Source organism: Theropithecus gelada, chromosome 5 (genome assembly GCF_003255815.1).
Source record: "Theropithecus gelada isolate Dixy chromosome 5, Tgel_1.0, whole genome shotgun sequence".
NCBI lineage: Eukaryota > Metazoa > Chordata > Mammalia > Primates > Cercopithecidae > Theropithecus > Theropithecus gelada.
The window spans coordinates 73230613-73248416 of NC_037672.1; the positions used below are offsets into that span (position 1 = coordinate 73230613).

At 37.5% G+C, this 17804-nt stretch overlaps 1 protein-coding gene across 7 annotated transcripts in view; it reads left to right on the forward strand.

The window, feature by feature from the left end:
- The first annotated feature begins 1269 nt into the window (after positions 1-1269).
- LOC112624823 (UDP-glucuronosyltransferase 2B18) overlaps positions 1270-17804 on the forward strand; it is a 35366-nt gene continuing 18831 nt past the window's right edge. For 2 of the 7 annotated variants that reach the window (XM_025385842.1, XM_025385843.1), the window contains exons 1-2: positions 8253-9014; positions 10301-10449. In XM_025385842.1, coding sequence (XP_025241627.1) covers positions 8294-9014; positions 10301-10449 — 870 coding nt within the window. In that variant the 5' untranslated portion in view covers positions 8253-8293. Of the gene's footprint in view, positions 1403-8237; positions 9015-10300; positions 10450-17804 lie in introns of those variants that run through there. The other 5 variants (XM_025385841.1, XM_025385844.1, XM_025385839.1 and 2 more) reach the window with 5 other exon arrangements.

Here is a 17804-nt window from a genome sequence, read left to right on the forward strand (position 1 = left end):
TCTGTTTGACCAAGTCTGCTGTTGAAGTTTTCTAATGAGTTTTTCAATTCACTTCACTTATTTTTTATTAATTGGATTTCTTTTTATTTTTAAAACATTTCTACTTCTTTGCAAAATTTATCATCTCTTTCCTAGATTATTCTCTAAAGTGTGTTTTTTTCAACTTTCTAATCATATGTACTGTGATTTCTGAATTTTTAAAATAGTGGTGCACTAAATGTCTTATCAAAAATTGTATGGAGCATCTGAACTTTAATTCTTCACTGTAACTGAAAACCAGACTTGCAGTGATTTCTAGTTCTTGGAGAGACTTAAGCAATGACTGAAACTTAATCTCAAACGTTATACTTGTTTGCAGGTCATAGAAAAGCTCCGTATGAGGACCTGAGAATTGTAAAAAAATACGTGCCAAAGATTCAGACCTTCTTTTGGATTTTGGCCCCTGCAGTGTTATGGTACTGGTCAGACCCCGCAGTATGGCATTCCTGCTAATAGGAACACCAAGCAGTTGCTGAGATCTGTGTGCCTGTCACTGTGATTAGTACTCCCACTCTCATTTCCAATTCACCCCAGGTCATTCAACTGTGTAGCCACTCCTAATGCCTCTCCTGGGGTAGGACAAAAATGGACTTCCCCCAAAAAAATCACAGATCCATGAAGAAACTGAACATTCACTTCAAATTTCCTCCTCTGATCTTGGTAACTGCAGGTAAAGTTCTCTCACAGTGGTGCCTTCTTGGTGTGTGGAAGGGGTGTCATAATCCAAAAGAATTATTCATCTTACAGATCATGAGTTTTCCCATGTCTATGAGTCTTGGGATTTTCTTCTCTTTTTAGCTCTGGTGAATTCAGAGTGGCTTTTTGTATTTATATAGTTTACTAGCAATATTTTTGTGTGGGAATGAATGTTGGGCGGTGTTATTTCATCATTTTACTGACATCACTCCTCAAGGAATATTTTTATGAGTTTGCAAACTATTGTGATTTTAGAATTAGATATTTACCAAATATTAAAAGAGCCATATATTTATGACTTAAGTGTTCTGTATAATTATTTGATTGGGCACTGTTTCTAGTAATTGATTACTATGTATTGAAGCCATGTGTTTCTAACACAAACTTTCTTGTAGAGATGGAAGTATATGGCAGAATACAGGGACAATATAATTATACATATGGAAACTTCTTCAGATTTTTATTAAAGCAGAAGTAAACTACATTATTCTACATAACATTGCATCTTATGATGCAGAAATTATTTTCTTTGTAGGAAATGAAATAATTTGTCCATATCTCTGGCAAAGATGGCACTGTGGTGTTTTCTCTGGGGCCAGTTGTGCAAAACCTTACAAAAGAGAAGGCTGATCTCATGGCTTCAGACTTGGCCCAGATTCCACAGAAGGTGAGTACAACCTCCAATCCTTATAACCAGCCATTTACACAGTGAAGAAAGTGTGGCTTTCCATTTAGAACTTGAATCTCATTTTCTGCTTTGCATTAACAGGCACTACTTCTACATAAAAAATTTTAAAGCATTTTAGTAGTGTATGTGGGCGCATGTAATCATTTGCCTGTGAATTCTTGAAGTAACTTTGAAAATACTTACCTTTGTTGTCATTTGCTTGTGACAAAATGAAAATAAAATATTAAGTTCCTATCTCACATTTTGAGATTTTAAATCCTTTTTTGTTTTTTTCAGACGGAATCTCTCTCTGTCACCTAGTCTGGAGTGCAGTGGCGCGATCTTGGCTCATTGCAAACTCCGCCCTCCCAGGTTCACACCATTCTCCTGTCTCAGCCTCCTGAGTAGCTGGGACTACAGGCACCTGCCACCACTCCCGGCTAATTTTTTGTATTTTTAGTAGCTTAGTAGCTGGGACCATAGGCACCTGCCACCACGCCCAGCTAATTTTTTGTATTTTTAGTAGAGAAGGGTTTTCACCATGTTAGTCAGGATGGTCTCAATCTCCTGATCTCATGATCCACCCACCTCGGCCTCCCAAAGTGCTGGGATTACAGGTGTGAGCCACTGCACCTGGCCAAGATTTTAAATCTTAAGGTCTGTGCTTACTATTCAAAAACAAACAAACCAAAAAACAAACAAACAAAAGCAACCCTGAAGTGTACTAACTCCAAGGAACATATAAAGGGAGGGTGGATATAAAAAAGATAGAGAAGGATTATGCCCAGGTATCTCCTCAACATATTTGATTGTGTCAGAACTCCACCCAGTGTACTTAGGCATAAAAGTAGAGGCTTAGATTCATGTAGTCTTTCTTATGAATTAGACTTTTCTAGAATTAAAAGGGAATTGCAATTTTTGATATTATAGTTTAGCAATCAGATAATTTTAACTTTCTTCTTATCATAATTCTAGATTTCCACTCTTTAGGTACTACTATTTATACACTATCCAAGGAGTTTTTAAAAATTTAATGGTTAATTAAATTTCGTAAAACTCAATAAAAGTAAGTATGCTAATTAGGATTGTGAAATTTGTTTTGCTTATGAAATTGGAACATCTATGTATTCCAATGTTTTCAAATGCAATATTTTCATACAGGGTTCCCATAAAAAAATGAAGTATGTGACAAAAGGCATAAAGATGAACAAAATTCAACATTGAACATAAATTATAAGTAACTTCTTTTTCTTTTTTAATTAAAATAAATTAATATATAAAATCAAGGAGCAAAGGAGGCATGAAGAAAAGCAGAAAGTAAAGACAACTAACTATCCAAAAACAAATAGCAAAATCTAAAGCAAAGTTTTTCTATGAAGAGAATAGCATGGAAAAGACTCATCCCCATGATTCAATTAATTCCATCAAGTCCCTCCTACAACATGTGGGAATTGTGGTAGTTATACTTCAAGATGAGATTTTGGTGGGGAAACAGTCAACCATATCAGGCCATTATGATCTCCTGTTTTGGTTACAAATGCACATTTTAAATAATCCTTTCTAATTTTAAGGTCTTGACTTTACATGCCAATATTAGTTGACACAGTTGCTTGCTAAAGAAAAATCTTGATTCCATAACTGTCATTCTTTAAAAGTTGTGTAAGTAAATTTTGGTGGTGTATTAAAATCCAAATCCATAGTGTGACAAGTAAGACTGCCTAACATCTTCATTCCAAATTAACTGTCTTTTGTAATCTCCTGCCCTCAACATTCTCTGTGATCCATACACATTGGGATGCTCTCCATATGTCCACGACCTTTGCTCTTTCTGTTCTTTATTGGAAAATCCCTTCTTGGCCACACACTACCTAGGTCCAATCAAAGTTTTCATCTTATATCATATGTTACCTGCCTCATTAAGTTTTTCTAATTATTTCATACAGAAGTACTTGTGTTTTTTCTCTGGAACTCTAAACATCCTTATTATTCATGTGATTCATATCAAAATAGTCTTTATATTATAGCTATTCAATGTATTATCAGCTAATTAGTGAGGGTTCGTATAGGTAAGGTGATGTAAAATATTTGTTTTCCAAAACCACCTTGTACCTTTGGGCTTTGTGTGGAATGACAGAAAGTGTGTATATGTTTGTGTTTAGTGTGAATTAGAAACTTTAAAGATTATATTTGTTTTTTTTCCCCCTGTCATTGAAAATATAGATGAGTACAGTTATATTTAATGCATTTTTATTTTTTTAAGGTTGAAACAAATTTTTCTGGATACATTATTTTTTGATTCCCATAATAAACATCAAGCTTCAAAATAAACAGTGGCCATTTATACTTAATATTTAATGTTTAACATCTGTGTATATTTCTTTCAATTCTGAGCCCTGTAAACTCTGAGTCTCTGTGAGCAGTGTGTCTGGGAGCCACCATCACGCTGTTTGAGAGTGGGCTTTCACTATTCTCCACTGGCAGCTCTGCTGTGCTGGTTGTGCATTCTGTGGGAAAGTCCTGGCTGGCCTTGTGATGTGAGCCATTAGCTTAATGTCAAAAACATTCTAGAGAAACTCATAGAAAGGGGCCACAAAGTAACAGTGTTTACTTACTGCAGGCTTTTCTCATTGACTATAAGACTTATTCATTGAATTTCAAGGAGGTCCATGTGGCATATGACAAAGATAATCTTGAGAATGCAAATGATGAATTTTTGACCTAGCTTAATATTTTATTTTACTTTCTCTTTGAGACAAAGTCTTGCTCTGTCACCCAGGCTGAAGTGCAATTATGCAATCATGGCTTGCTGCAGCCTTGAACTCTCAGGCTCAAGTGATCCTCCCCACCAAAGCCTCCCAAGTAGCTGGGACTGTAGTTACACCCTAGCACACCTGGTCAATTTTTTTGTAAAATGTTTTTACAGAGTGGGTCTTGCTATATTGCCCAGGCTGGTCTCAAACTCTTTGCCTTAAATGATCCTCTCACCTTGGCCTCCCAAAGTTCTGAGATTACAGGTTGAGCTACTACATTTGGCTCCTAGACCCAGTTCTCAATATCTTTCCTGGCTTAGCATCTGGTAATCAAAGGTAAAACTAAATATATTTTTTAATTGAATTGGGTGGAATTTTTAAACCACTATGTGAGTGTTGTCTACAGACAGACACTCACGAAGAAGCTGCAGGAATTGAATCATTACAGCGTAATAGTTCACTGACCCTATAGTTTTCTCTGGGGAGCTAGTGGCTGAGCTGCTTGCAGTCCCTTTTGTGCTCACACTTAGGAGGCAAATCAGAGTGATGCTGCAGGAAACTTCTAACTCCACCTTCCTATGTACCTGTGCACATTGTAGGACTAACAGACAGAATGACCTTTCTGGAAAAAGTAAAATATAAAATGCTTTAAGTTTTCTTTACCTTTTGTATCCAGGATTATGACTTTCATTTTGGTAATCATTTTATAGTGAGGCATTAGATAAGGGTCTTTTATAATATAAATAATACATTTTTATATATCTGTCCTTCATGCAAAACAGTGATACCAATGAAAGACTAATCAAAATCTAATTGGGAATAGAAGTAATACACGTCTTAAAATAGTTACACTTTCTTTACAGACAGTTAACCATTTTTCTTGATACTTGTTAGAGTCATGTCAAAAATAAAAATAAAAATAAAAAACAACATTAATACTTTGGAAGATGTATGGTTTGTCATACATAATCTCGAAAGCCCACGGGCTGGAATTGCTGAGTCGCCCAAACAGCAAAGATGGTGGCCCATATCTCTCTCTGTGAGCTCTGTCCCAGGGAGTTTTCAAATCTCTGTGGGCCCAAGAACAATGGTGGAAGTGCCTGGAGTCCCCCGCTGGGAGGTCCCACCCAGTGAGGTGGAACAGGATCTGCAACCTACCTGAAGAAGCAGTCTGGCCATGTTTTGGTAGAGTAGCTGTGTTGTGTTAGGGAATTCCTTCCTTCCCCTGGTCGATTTGGACTGTCCAAAACTCAAATGCCAGGACAGCTAAGTTGCACAAACAGCAAAGATAGTGGTCCGGGTACCCAGCGTGTCTGAGAGTTCCATTCCAGGGAGGCCCAACACTCCTATCATGGCTGGTTGAAATTCCAAGCCAGTGAATCTTATCCTGTGAGGTACTGTGAAAATGGGACCCACAGACTGTCACTTCTCGGCCCCCTGAATTCAGCCTTCCACTTTGCAATTCTAACCTTCCACTTTGCAAGAGTTACAGCTACTTTTGCCAGGAAGCCCTGAAGGCCACAGTATGTAGACACCACGTCTCTACATGTGCCTGAGTGGCTGCTCTGCTGAGATTCCACATACCTCTGTGTGTCAGACTGAAGGCACTGGTTGAGTGGGTTCATGAGGGGATCTCGTGACCTGAGGATTACAAAGATCTGTGAAGGAAGCCTGTTACTTGGAGTAGCACATGCACTCACCACTTCTCTGAGTGAGGAAATTTTCCTTGGTTCAGTGTTGCTACTAGGTTGGCTGTCATCCTGGGTTGCTTTTCTTCACTCTCTGTGGATCAAGTTGTTTCCTTAAATAGTCCCAATGCGAGTGCGTGTATGTTTCAGTTGAAGAGGCTCTATTTACTCACCCTTTCTGTTCCTCTTTGTGAGAGCCATGCATATTACCTACTTTCAGTCAGTCATCTTGGCCACTCCTCCAGCTTAAAATATTTTTGGAGTATATCTCATATTAAGTGTTTTCACTAATACAAGGCATACTTCTGAGATGTTGCAGATTTGGTTCTAGAATACTACAGTAAAGCAAATATTGTAATGAAGTGAGTCACACAATTTGGTTTCTAAGGCATATAAAAAGTTATGTTTACACAATGCTGTAGTGCATTCAGTCTGCGATAATATTAAGTCTATAAAGTATATGCCTTAATTAAAAAACACTTAATTGCTAAAGAGTGCTAATGATCATCTGAATCTTCAGTGAGTGCAACTTTTGTTGACGGAGAGTCTTGCATCAATGTTGATGGTTGATAACTTATTATGGTGGTGGCTGCTAGCAGTTGGCATGGCTGTGACAATTTCTTAAAAATAAGATAACAATGGCATTTGCCATATACATTAACCCACCCTTTCACAAAAGATTTTTTTTCAGCATGCAATGCTATCAGATAGCATTTTACCCATAGAGGATCTTCTTTCAAAATTGGAATTAATCCTCTCAAACTCTAATGCTGCTTTATAAAGTAAGTTTAAGTAATATTCTAAATCTCCTGTTGTCATTCAACAATGTTCATAACATCTTCATCAGGAGTAGATTCCATCTCAAGAAACAAGTTTCTTTGCTCTTCCCTAAGAAGTAACTCCTCACTTATTTGTTTTATCATGAGATTTCATCAATTTTGTTATATCATTAAGTTCCACTTCTAATTATAGTTATCTTTCTAGTTTTATTATATTTGCTGTTACTTATTCCATTGAAGTTTTGTTATAGGACCAACAGGTTCATATGCTTACTGTCCAATAATAGTCCGATTACACTGAGACGTCAGGTTTGGCATCAAAGAAGGAGTTTAATAATTGCAGGGCACTGAGCAAGGAGATGAGAAGATAACCTCAAATCCAGCTCCTCAAGGAGCTCTGGGCTGGAGGTTTTAAGGAGATCATAGATGGTGATGGACTGGAAAATTTGGGTAATTGATTGGTCAGGGTAATAGGGACAAAGTTATCAGAACAAGAAACAACATTATTTGCTGAGTCAGTTCCTTGTGGGGTCCTCTAGATCAGCTGGCATCAGTGAAGTTCCTCAGATCAGCTGGCATCAGTGAGGTCCTTCAGACCTGCTGAGTCAGTAGTTTTATCAGTATGCTGGACCTGAAGGAATACCTCAGAAGGAAAGTTCATCATTTCATAATGTTTAAGTTATTATCTATAGAAGAGTTAAGGGGAACTACAATCTCGTAACAAGGTCTGCATAATTCTAGGACAATAGCCAAATAACTATGAGGAAGTGTGTCAGAGAACAAGCTAACCTAATGATTAATGCTGAATGTACTACAAGCTTGATTTACTTTTCTCTTTTTCTCTCTTTATCTTTGATTACTTTAACAAAGTTTATAGAGATAGTGTCATCTTGAAACTCTTAATATCTTACATCATGGTTATAAGAATCAACTTGTATATGCTATATAATAAATGAACATTTAAAATATTATGTTACATAAAAGAAGCCACTCACGAAATACCACATATTGTATGATTCCATGTATTAAAAATCGTCCAGAATAGGCAAATCTATAGAGACAGAAATTCAATTAGCAATTACCCAGGACAGGGGAAATGCAGAAACTGGGGGTGGAGAGGAAAAGGCTAAAGGCTATAGGGCTTATTTTGGGGAGATAAAAGGGCTGTCAAATAGATTGTTGTGGTAGACGCACAATTCTGTGAATATACTATGAAACAGTAAATTTTACACAATAATTGATAAATTGTATGATTTTTAAATTATACGTCAACAAAGTGTACAAAAATGTATGGACCATGTTTAGTCATTCTATCTTTACTTTTGTGTCAAATGGACTGCAGAAACATGACCTTTCACTGCTGCTATTCTGGACACTCTTCTAAAATATATTGCATAAGACAGATGGCATGTCCATACAAGATCCTTGATATTAGCTGAAGGATAGCACTCAGAAACATAAACGGGAAATTAATCACATCTGTGTAAACAGGTCATTTACCTTCATTTGTCTCCTTGCCATCCACATGCTCGGATTGTTGATTTAATGATATTGTATGTACTTTGAAGTATAAGGGTTACATTTTAACTTCTTGGTTAATTTATCTTTGGATATAACCATGAGAAATGACAGAAAAGAACAGTAACTGGAAAACAAGCATTGCATTGCACCAGGATGTCTGTGAAATGGACTTCAGTAATTCTGCTAATACAACTGAGCTTTTACTTTAGCTCTGGGAGTTGTGGAAAGGTGCTGGTGTGGGCAGCAGAGTATAGCCATTGGATGAATATGAAGACAATCTTGGAAGAGCTTGTCCAGAGAGGTCATGAGGTGACTGTCCTGGCATCTTCAGCTTCCATTCTTTTTGATCCCAACAACTCATCCGCTCTTAAAATTGAAGTTTTTCCTACATCTTTAGCTAAAACTGAGTTTGAGAATATCATCATGCAACAGATTAAGAGATGGTCAGAACTTCCAAAAGATACATTTTGGTTATATTTTTCAGAAATACAAGACATCATGTGGAAGTTTGGTGACATAACTAAAAAGTTCTGTAAAGATGTGGTTTCAAATAAGAAATTAATGAAGAAACTACAAGAGTCAAGATTTGACGTCGTTTTTGCAGATGCTATTTTTCCCTGTAGTGAGCTGCTGGCTGAGCTACTTAACACACCCCTTGTGTACAGTCTCCGCTTCACTCCTGGCTACAATTTTGAAAAGCATTGTGGAGGATTTCTTTTCCCTCCCTCCTACGTACCTGTTGTTATGTCAGAATTAAGTGATCAAATGACTTTCATGGAGAGGGTAAAAAATATGATCTATATGCTTTATTTTGACTTTTGTTTCCAATTGTATGACATGAAGAAGTGGGATCAGTTTTATAGTGAAGTTCTAGGTAAGTTTTTTTTTTTTTCAATCTGTAACATGAAGATCTAACTTATTTGTGTCTTTGAAGCAGAGCTTATATAAAGCCTTAAAGTCAGAGTAGTGGGGTTTTGGTAAGTGAATTTATAAAACGAAAATACAAGATGATCTATCAATCTCACAAATATTATAGAAAAGCTTAAATTACAGAGTCATTTAAAACCCTGTGGCCATCACTCACACCGAACACCCAAGGAAATCATAAACCTATGTATTAGTGCCTCTAAGACTTTAAGCAATTACACATCTGTTTTAGTATACATTGCTTTACATCTTAAAAACAGTAAAACCCATCAAATAACATCTTACTGAATGCATGAATTTAGAATGAGTAGTTACACATTTTTCTACAACTATCTATATAGCTGTAGAAATTATTTTTTCTTGTAAAGCTTAGTTTTCTTATTTAGAAATCGAAAGATGTTCCCATGTTACCAGAAGATTTCCTTCACAGTAGAGAGAGATAATGTCCATATCTCAGATGCAAAAATCAATAAAGGTAATTTGAAGTTTCTAATGTTTCTATACTCTTTCACTAAAGAATTGGAAATCATTCATTTAAAGTCCAATCATCTTGTTGAAATGTGAAGATTGTTATATCTACATAGCTTTATTAAAAAATATGGGAGAGATTAAGGTTGAATACAAGTTTTTATTTCAATAATTTCTCAAAAATTTCTAGCTATAATTTACGAATATATTTACTTAAAAATAATATTATTAAGATCTTAGCTTGAATCTAAAAGAGTACAAGGTTTTCAGTCATACTCTCCACATAGTACACAGTTCACTTGAAGAGCCAAAGATAAAAGGATTGGCTTAATGAGTTGTGTAAACTAGACTATTTCTTAGAAAATTATTTTTATGGGTACAGTAGAGTTAATTGACTATGGAGCTCAAAGAGTTGTTTAAATGTCCATATGCTACTATTGAAGCTTTAAAAAGAAAAGAAATTGGTGTTTAATTCTCTGTGGCTTATTATAATAATTGTTTATGATTGTGAGCATACTGATGTGATATTAGAGATGTAGCTTAACCTCACAATTCTCCTACTGCTTTGTCTTTCTTATAAATATACATGGGCAAAATAAATAATACATAAAATTAAATTATGTCTATAGATGAATATATGTATATATTTTTCAAAGCACAGACACTTTGCCTATATTTTTGCATACATTATTCTAACTCCTTTCAGAAAATAACCTAATGTAATTATCTTGTGTAATCCACTTTTCTTTTTCTTATTCTTGTTAGGAAGACCCACTACATTATCTGAGACAATGGGGAAAGCTGACATATGGCTTATTCGAAACTCCTGGAATTTTCAGTTTCCACATCCACTCTTACCAAATGTTGATTTTGTTGGAGGACTCCACTGCAAACCTGCCAAACCCCTACCTAAGGTAAACATACTGTCATTGGTTTTATTTTGTTGGCTTTCTATTTCAGTAGAAATGACTCTATAGTCTTCACTCAGAGTATTTGACTTACCCTGAAAGAAAGATGGGAAGGAGGTTGGGTAAAGCAGATACCAATTAGAAACTCATGTACATAGTGATACCATCACTGCTATGTGAGTTTTATGAGTATTACAAATAGAGGAGAATACTAAGGAGACTTTGAAAAAAGAGTTGGTTAAATTAAAGTCTTCATTATGCAACACCTAAGAAGGTATTTATCATTCGTTCAAATAATATTTGCAAAGGGATAAGCACAAAACACAGGTAAGTGCAGAATTTTCAGAGAAAAAAATTGGACACAGTTTCTGTCTCCACATACCTTACATTCTACTTCAAAAGATAGAATATGTGCAAGTAATAAAAATCATATAAAAACTGTCATGTCAAGGAAAAACCCAATGACAAGAAAGCACCAGTGGAGATAATAGAAAGTATCCTGGAGTCACTGATTACTAAGATGAGAGCTGAACAATACACAGGAACAAGTAAAAGAATGTTGGGAGGCCGAGACGGGTGGATCACGAGGTCAGGAGATCGAGACCATCCTGGCTAACATGGTGAAACCCCGTCTCTACTAAAAAATAACAAAAAACTAGCCGGGCGATGTGGCGGACGCCTGTAGTCCCAGCTACTCGGGAGGCTGAGGCAGGAGAATGGCGTGAACCCGGGAGGCGGAGCTTGCAGTGAGCTGAGATCCGGCCACTGCACTCCAGCCTGGGCGACAGAGCGAGACTCTGTCTCAAAAAAAAAAAAAAAAAAAAGAATGACGGGGAGAGACAGACAAAAAAGTGAAAGCAGGTAAAGTGGTCAGGACAGTTCTCAAGTCCTCAGGTTTAGTTTGCAGGGAGAGATTAAGAATCAGATGATGCTGAGAGGCAAATTAGAGCCAGATACATATTAGGAGTTGAAATATTTATTAAGCATATTGAAAAACTATGAAAAAGAGTTCAGAAATAAAGATATATGAAAAGATTCTCTTCTTTAAGAAGAACTTTCAAGATATTCAATGGATTAAATTGCAGGAGGGCCAGACTGTGAAGAACCAACCATCAGGAAATTTTGCATGGATTCAGGTAGCAGATGATGGAAAAGTGGACTAGAATGTTGATAGAAATAATTATGCTCACATTTACAAAAATACTGGCAACTTCATATTGTGTTGTGTGGAAAAGTGCGGGCAAGATAGTTCAGATGGTTTCTATTTCTTGGGCATCTGTGATGTTAGTATTAGTTTTGTCGTAAGTGTTAGGAAGAGACTATATAAGACTAGAAAACTGATTAGGAAAATAGTTATAAGTGCATGGTCATGGAAGGTGATTAATTCCTCCATAATAGGGGATGTGGCATCTTGAAGGCCTAATTGAACTGGGTGAGCCATTAAGATATACAGGATTTAACCTATAATTTAACTTTGACAAAGTTATGAAATAGTTTTTCTAATATCTTATTGAAAAAGTCATAGAAGTTATGAGGTTGGCTTGAAACCAGTTTTAGGGGGTTTGATTCCTTCCTTTTTCATCTAGATTTTATATAGGTTGGTTCATCAAATGTATGATAGGGTCGGGGACAGCCGTACAATCACTCTAAATTGGTAGAGGGTTGTCCAATTAGTGAGACTTTACGTTTTGAGGTGAAAGCCTCTCAGGTTACATAAATTATTAAATTAATATTACTACTGTTAGGAAAACGAATGAGCCTATGGATGATAAAATGTCCCATGCAGTGTATGTATCAGGGTAGTCGGAGTAACGTCGGGGTATACCGGATAAACCGAGAAAGCGCTGTGGAAAGAAAGTTAAATTTACGCCTATAAATATAATAGCAAAGTGGGTTTTGGCATAGGTTTGGTCGAGTGTATAGCCTGAAAATAAGGGATATCTGTGAATAAAACCTCCTATAATAGCGAATATGGCTCCTATTGATAGGACATAATGAAAGTGGGCTACAACATAGTATGTGTCACGTAATACAATATCTAATCATGAGTTTGCTAATACAATACCGGTTAGGCCTCCTACTGTAAAGAGGAATACAAAGCCCAGAGCTCAACATATTGCAGAGGATCACTTGGTGTTACTTCCATGAAGTGTGGCAAGTCAACTGAAGATGTTAACGCCAGTGGGAATAGCAATAATTATAGTGGCAGAGGTGAAGTAGCCTCGTGTGTCTACGTCCATACCTACTGTGAACATGTGATGGGCTCATACAATAAACCATAAGAAACCAATTGATACTATAGCTCAAACTATACCCACGTACCCAAATGGTTCTTTTTTTCCAGAGTAATATGTTACAATGTGGGAGATTATTCTGAACCCTGGCAGGATAAGGATATAGACTTTGGGATGGCCGAAGAATCAGAATAGATATTGATATAGGATGGAGTCACCTCCCCCAGCTGGATCAAAGAAGGTGGTGTTAAGGTTTCAGTCTGTTAGTAATATGGTAATGCCAGCAGCTAGGACAGGGAGGGAGAGGAGGAGTAGGACTGCAGTCATTAGGACTGATCAGACAAACAAGGGGGTTTGGTATTGGGATATGGCAGGGGGTTTTATATTGATAATAGTGGTAATAAAATTAATAGCTCCTAGAATGGAGATACCTGCTAGGTGGAATGAAAAGATAGTCAAGTCTACAGAGGCTCCTGGGTGGGAAAAATTTCCTGCTAGGGGAGGGTAAACTGTTCAACCGGTTCCAGCACCAGCTTCTATTATGGCAGATGCGAGCAATAGTAGGAAAGAGGGGGGAAGGAGTCAGAAGCTTATATTATTTATTCAGGGGAATGCTACGTCGGGGGCGCCAATTGTTAGGGGCACTAGTCAGTTCCCAAAGCCCCCAATTATAATGGGTATTACTATGAAGAAGATTATCACGAATGCGTGGGCTGTGACAACATTATAGATATGGTCGTTGCCTAGGAGGTTGCCGGGTTGACCCAATTCAGCTCGGGTAAGGAGGCTTAAAGCTGTACCTCTGACCCCAGCTCATGTGCCGATAGTAGGTGTCAGGTTCCGATGTCTTTATGGTTAGTTGAAAATAGTCAACGGTTGGCGAACATAGGTGGCGGGGGTAAAATGGCTGAGTAAGCATTAGACTGTAAATCTAAAGACAGAGGTTAGGCCTCTTTTTACCAGTCCCGAGGTGATTTTCATGTTGAATCGCAAATTCGAAGGAGCAGCTTCAATTCTGCCGGGGTTTCTCCCGCCTTTTTTTCCCTGTGGTAGGAAAAGTAGAGTGAAGGCAGTTGATTCGGGTATTCAGCTGTTAACTAAATTTTTGTGGGTTTAAGTCCCATCAATCTAGTAAGGGCTTAGCTTAATTAAAGTGATTAACTTGCATTCAGTTGATGCAGAGTGAAATTTTGCAGTCCTTGTGTATTTCAGAAATTAAGTATGGTTTACTTACTAAGGGCTTTGAAGACTCTTGGTCTTCCTTAACCTAAATTTCTAGGAGATAGATAGGGTTAATGGGGAGATTGGTAAGAGGAAGGTGGTGAGGGTAATAAGTCAGGGGAGTAGTCGTGTAGGTTTTGTGCTTTCAAATTGTCATTTTATTTTTATGTTGTTGGATGTGGGAAACAATGTCACAGAAGTAGAGTAGATTAAGCGTATATAAAAGTATAGGTTGAGGAGGGTTATAATAGTTATGGTAATAGGAATAATAAAGATGTTATTTTTCGTGAGTCCTTGAATAATAATTCATTTAGGTAGGAAGCTGGTTAGTGGGGGTAGGCCTCCTAGGGATAATAAGGTAGATGATATTAAAGGTATTAGATTAGTTTACTTCAGGAGCAGAATAGCAGTAAGGTTGTGGTATTTGAATTTAGGTTGAGGGCTATAAATGCAGTGGCTGTTAGGATGATATAGATGGTTAGGTAGAAGTTGGTAATGTTTAGGTTATATGTTAATGTTGTTATTATTCAGCCTATATGGTGATTGAGGAGTATGCCAAGATCTTACATGGCTATGTTTGGTTGAGCCCTCCTCAACTGCCCACCATAATGGATAAAATTGAGAGGGTAAGAAGGATGCTTATATTTATTGATGGTGAGATTTGGCATATAATTGAAATGGGAGCTAATTTTTGCCATGTAAGAAGGAGCAGACTGGAGATTAGGGGGGTTCCTCGGGTGTCTTCTGGGATTCAGAAGTGAAAGGGGGCTATTCCTAGCTTTATGGTAAGTGCTGTTATTATTATTAAAGATGAGTATTGGTTGATGCTGTTTGTTATGGTTCAATACCCAGAAAACAGGTTGTTGGAGAGGATAGCTATTACGAGAATTATGCATGCGGTTTTTTGTGCGAGGAAGTATTTGGTGGTGGCTTCTGTAGAATGGGGCCTTGTTTTTTTTTTATTAGAATTGGAATGAAGGTTAGTATATTTATTTCTAGGCCCATTCAGGTGAAAAATCAGTGAGAGCTTAGTGATGTGATGAGGGTGCCTGTGAAGATGGTGAAGTAGACAATAAGTTGAGCTAGTGGGTTGATTAGTATGGGAAGGGTGAAACCAACATTTTCAGGGTATGGGCCCGATAGCTTATTTAGCTGACCTTACTTTAGGATAGGGTGTGATGGGTAGCATGGAGAATTTTGGATTCTCAGGGATAGGTTCAATTCCTATGATTCTAGAAATAAGAGTATTGAAACTTCTATTATTTACTCTATCAAAGTAATTCTTTTGTCAGACATATTTCTAGGTTTTGGGGGGAATGCTGGAGATTGCAATGGGTGTTGAAATATACCACATAAGAAATGCCGGTGTGAGTGGGAGGAAATTTTTTCATAGTAGATATATAAGGTGATCGTATCGGAATCGGGGGTATGCGGTTCGAATTCATAAAAATAGGGAGGTTAGGAGGAGTGTTTTGATGGTAAAGCATATTGTGAATAATTCTGGAGAATAGATGGTGTATAATGTACCTAGAAAAATTATGGTTGTTAGAGCATTTATTATAATAATATTTATGTACTCAGCTGTAAAGAATAGAGCGAATGGACCTGTGGCATATTCGATGTTGAAGCCTGAGACTAGTTCTGATTCACCCTCTGTGAGATCGAAAGGGGTTCTGTTAGTTTCTGCTAGTGTGGAGATAAACCATATTATGGCTAAGGGTCATGATGGTAGGAGAAGTCAGAGGTGTTCTTGTGTTGTGAAGAGTGTTTGTAGGTTAAATGAGCGGCTTATTAGCAGGACTGGTAGTAGGATAATCGCTAGGGTAACTTCATATGAAATTGTTTGGGCGACAGCTCGTAATGCACCGATTAGTGCATAGTTTGAGTCTGATGCTCATCCTGACCATAGGACTGAGTAGACAGCTAAGCTGGATGTGGCTAGAATGAATAAAAGGCCAAGGTTGGAATTAATTAGGGGGTTCGGTATGGGGAGGGGTGTTCATAGGAGAAGGGCAATAGAAAGGGCTAAGGTTGGGGCGGTAATATAGAGGGTAATGGTGTATATTGAGGGTTTTAAGAGTTCTTTGGTGAAGAGTTTTATTGCATTGGCGAAGGGTTGTAATAGTCCGTAGGGGTCCACAGTGTTAGGTCCTTTGAGTAGTTGTATGTAGCTTAACATTTTTCATTCAATAAGTGTGAGGAATGCTATGGCGGCTAGTACAGGTGCAACAAGAAGCAGAAGGTTGATTACAGGCATGGTGTTAAGAAGAGGAATTGAACCTCTGATTGTAAAGTTTTAAGTTTTATGCAATTACTGGGCTCTACCATCTTAACAAACCCGGTTCTTGGGTTGGGTGTGTAATGTTCTGTTAGATTGAGATTATGTCATCTATGGAGAGAGGGTGCTTTGTGAAGTAGGCCCTATTTCTCTTATCCTTTCGTATAGGGAGAAATGTAAAATAGATAGAAACTGACCTGGATTGCTCCAGTCTGAACTCAGATCACGTAGGACTTTAATCGTTGAACAAACGAACCCTTGATAGCTGCTGCACTATTAGGATGTCCTGATCCAACATCAAGGTCATAAACCCTATTCTTGATATGGACTCTAGAATAGGATTGTGTTGTTATCCCTAGGGTAACTTGTTCCGTTGGCCAAGTTATTGGGTCAATTGTGTGTTGATTCGCTTTGGCTGGTGTAGACTTGGCATAGGTTGTTCGGAGGTTGGGTTATGCTCCGAAGTCACCCCAACCAAAATTTTTAATGCAGGTACAGTAGTTTAAAGTCCATAGGTCTATATAGTTTTTATTGCGTTAGTAAACTGAAGCTTCATAGGATCTTCTTGTCTTATTGTTTTATGCCCATCTCTTCACAGGCAGGTCAATTTCACTGGTTAAAAGTAAGAGACAGTTAAACCCTCATGGTGCCATTCATACAAGTCCCTATTTAAGGAACAAGTGATTATGCTACCTTTGCACGGTCAGGGTACCGTGGCGGTTAAACATGTGTCACTGGGCAGGCTGTACCTCTGATACTGGTAATACTAGAGGTGATGCTTTTGGTAAACAGGTGGGGTTAGATTTGCCGAGTTCGTTTTACTTTCTTAACCTTTCCTTAAGAGCATGCCTGTGTTGGGTTAACAGTACGAGTAGTAATGATTTTATTAGTTATTTTTTATTATTAGACTGTTATCAGTGAAGTATTTCGATCTGATGTAGGCTTATGCAGTGGAGAAAATTATTCATGTTACTTATATTAACATTATTGCTTCTATAAAATAACAGATTAATCCAATGGGGTGTGAGGAGTTCAGTGATATGTCTGGGATTTTTAGGTGTTTGGATGTTGAGCTTGAATGCTTTCTTAATTGGTGGCTGCTTTTAGGCCAACTGTGGAAGCTGGGTTTTTTACTCTCTGTGTAAGGTTTTTTCCTAGTATCTAAAGAGCTGTCCCCTCTTTAGACTAACAATTAAATTTACAAGGGGATTAGGTGATTCTGTAGGTAAATTTGAGGTTGAACTAAGATTCTATCTTGGATAACCGGCTATCACCAGGCTCGGTAGGTTTGTCACTGTTGCCCATAAATCTTCCCAATATTTTGCTACATAGATGGGTGTGCTCTTTTAGCTGTTTTTGGGTAGCTCGTCTGGTTTTGGGGGTTTTGGCTATAGTTCTCTTTTTGAAGTTATTTCTAGTTAGTTCATTATGCAGAAGGTACAGGGGTAGGTCCTTGCTGTTTTGTGCTTGGTCAGTTTTTTCATCTTTCCCTTATGGTACTGTATCTATTGCGCCAGGGTAAAATTTCTATCGCCTATACTTTTATTTGGGTAAATGATTTAGTTAGGTTTATTTGATAATAATATTGGTTAGGTCTGGGGCTAGAGTTGGCTCAAGGTAATCAAATT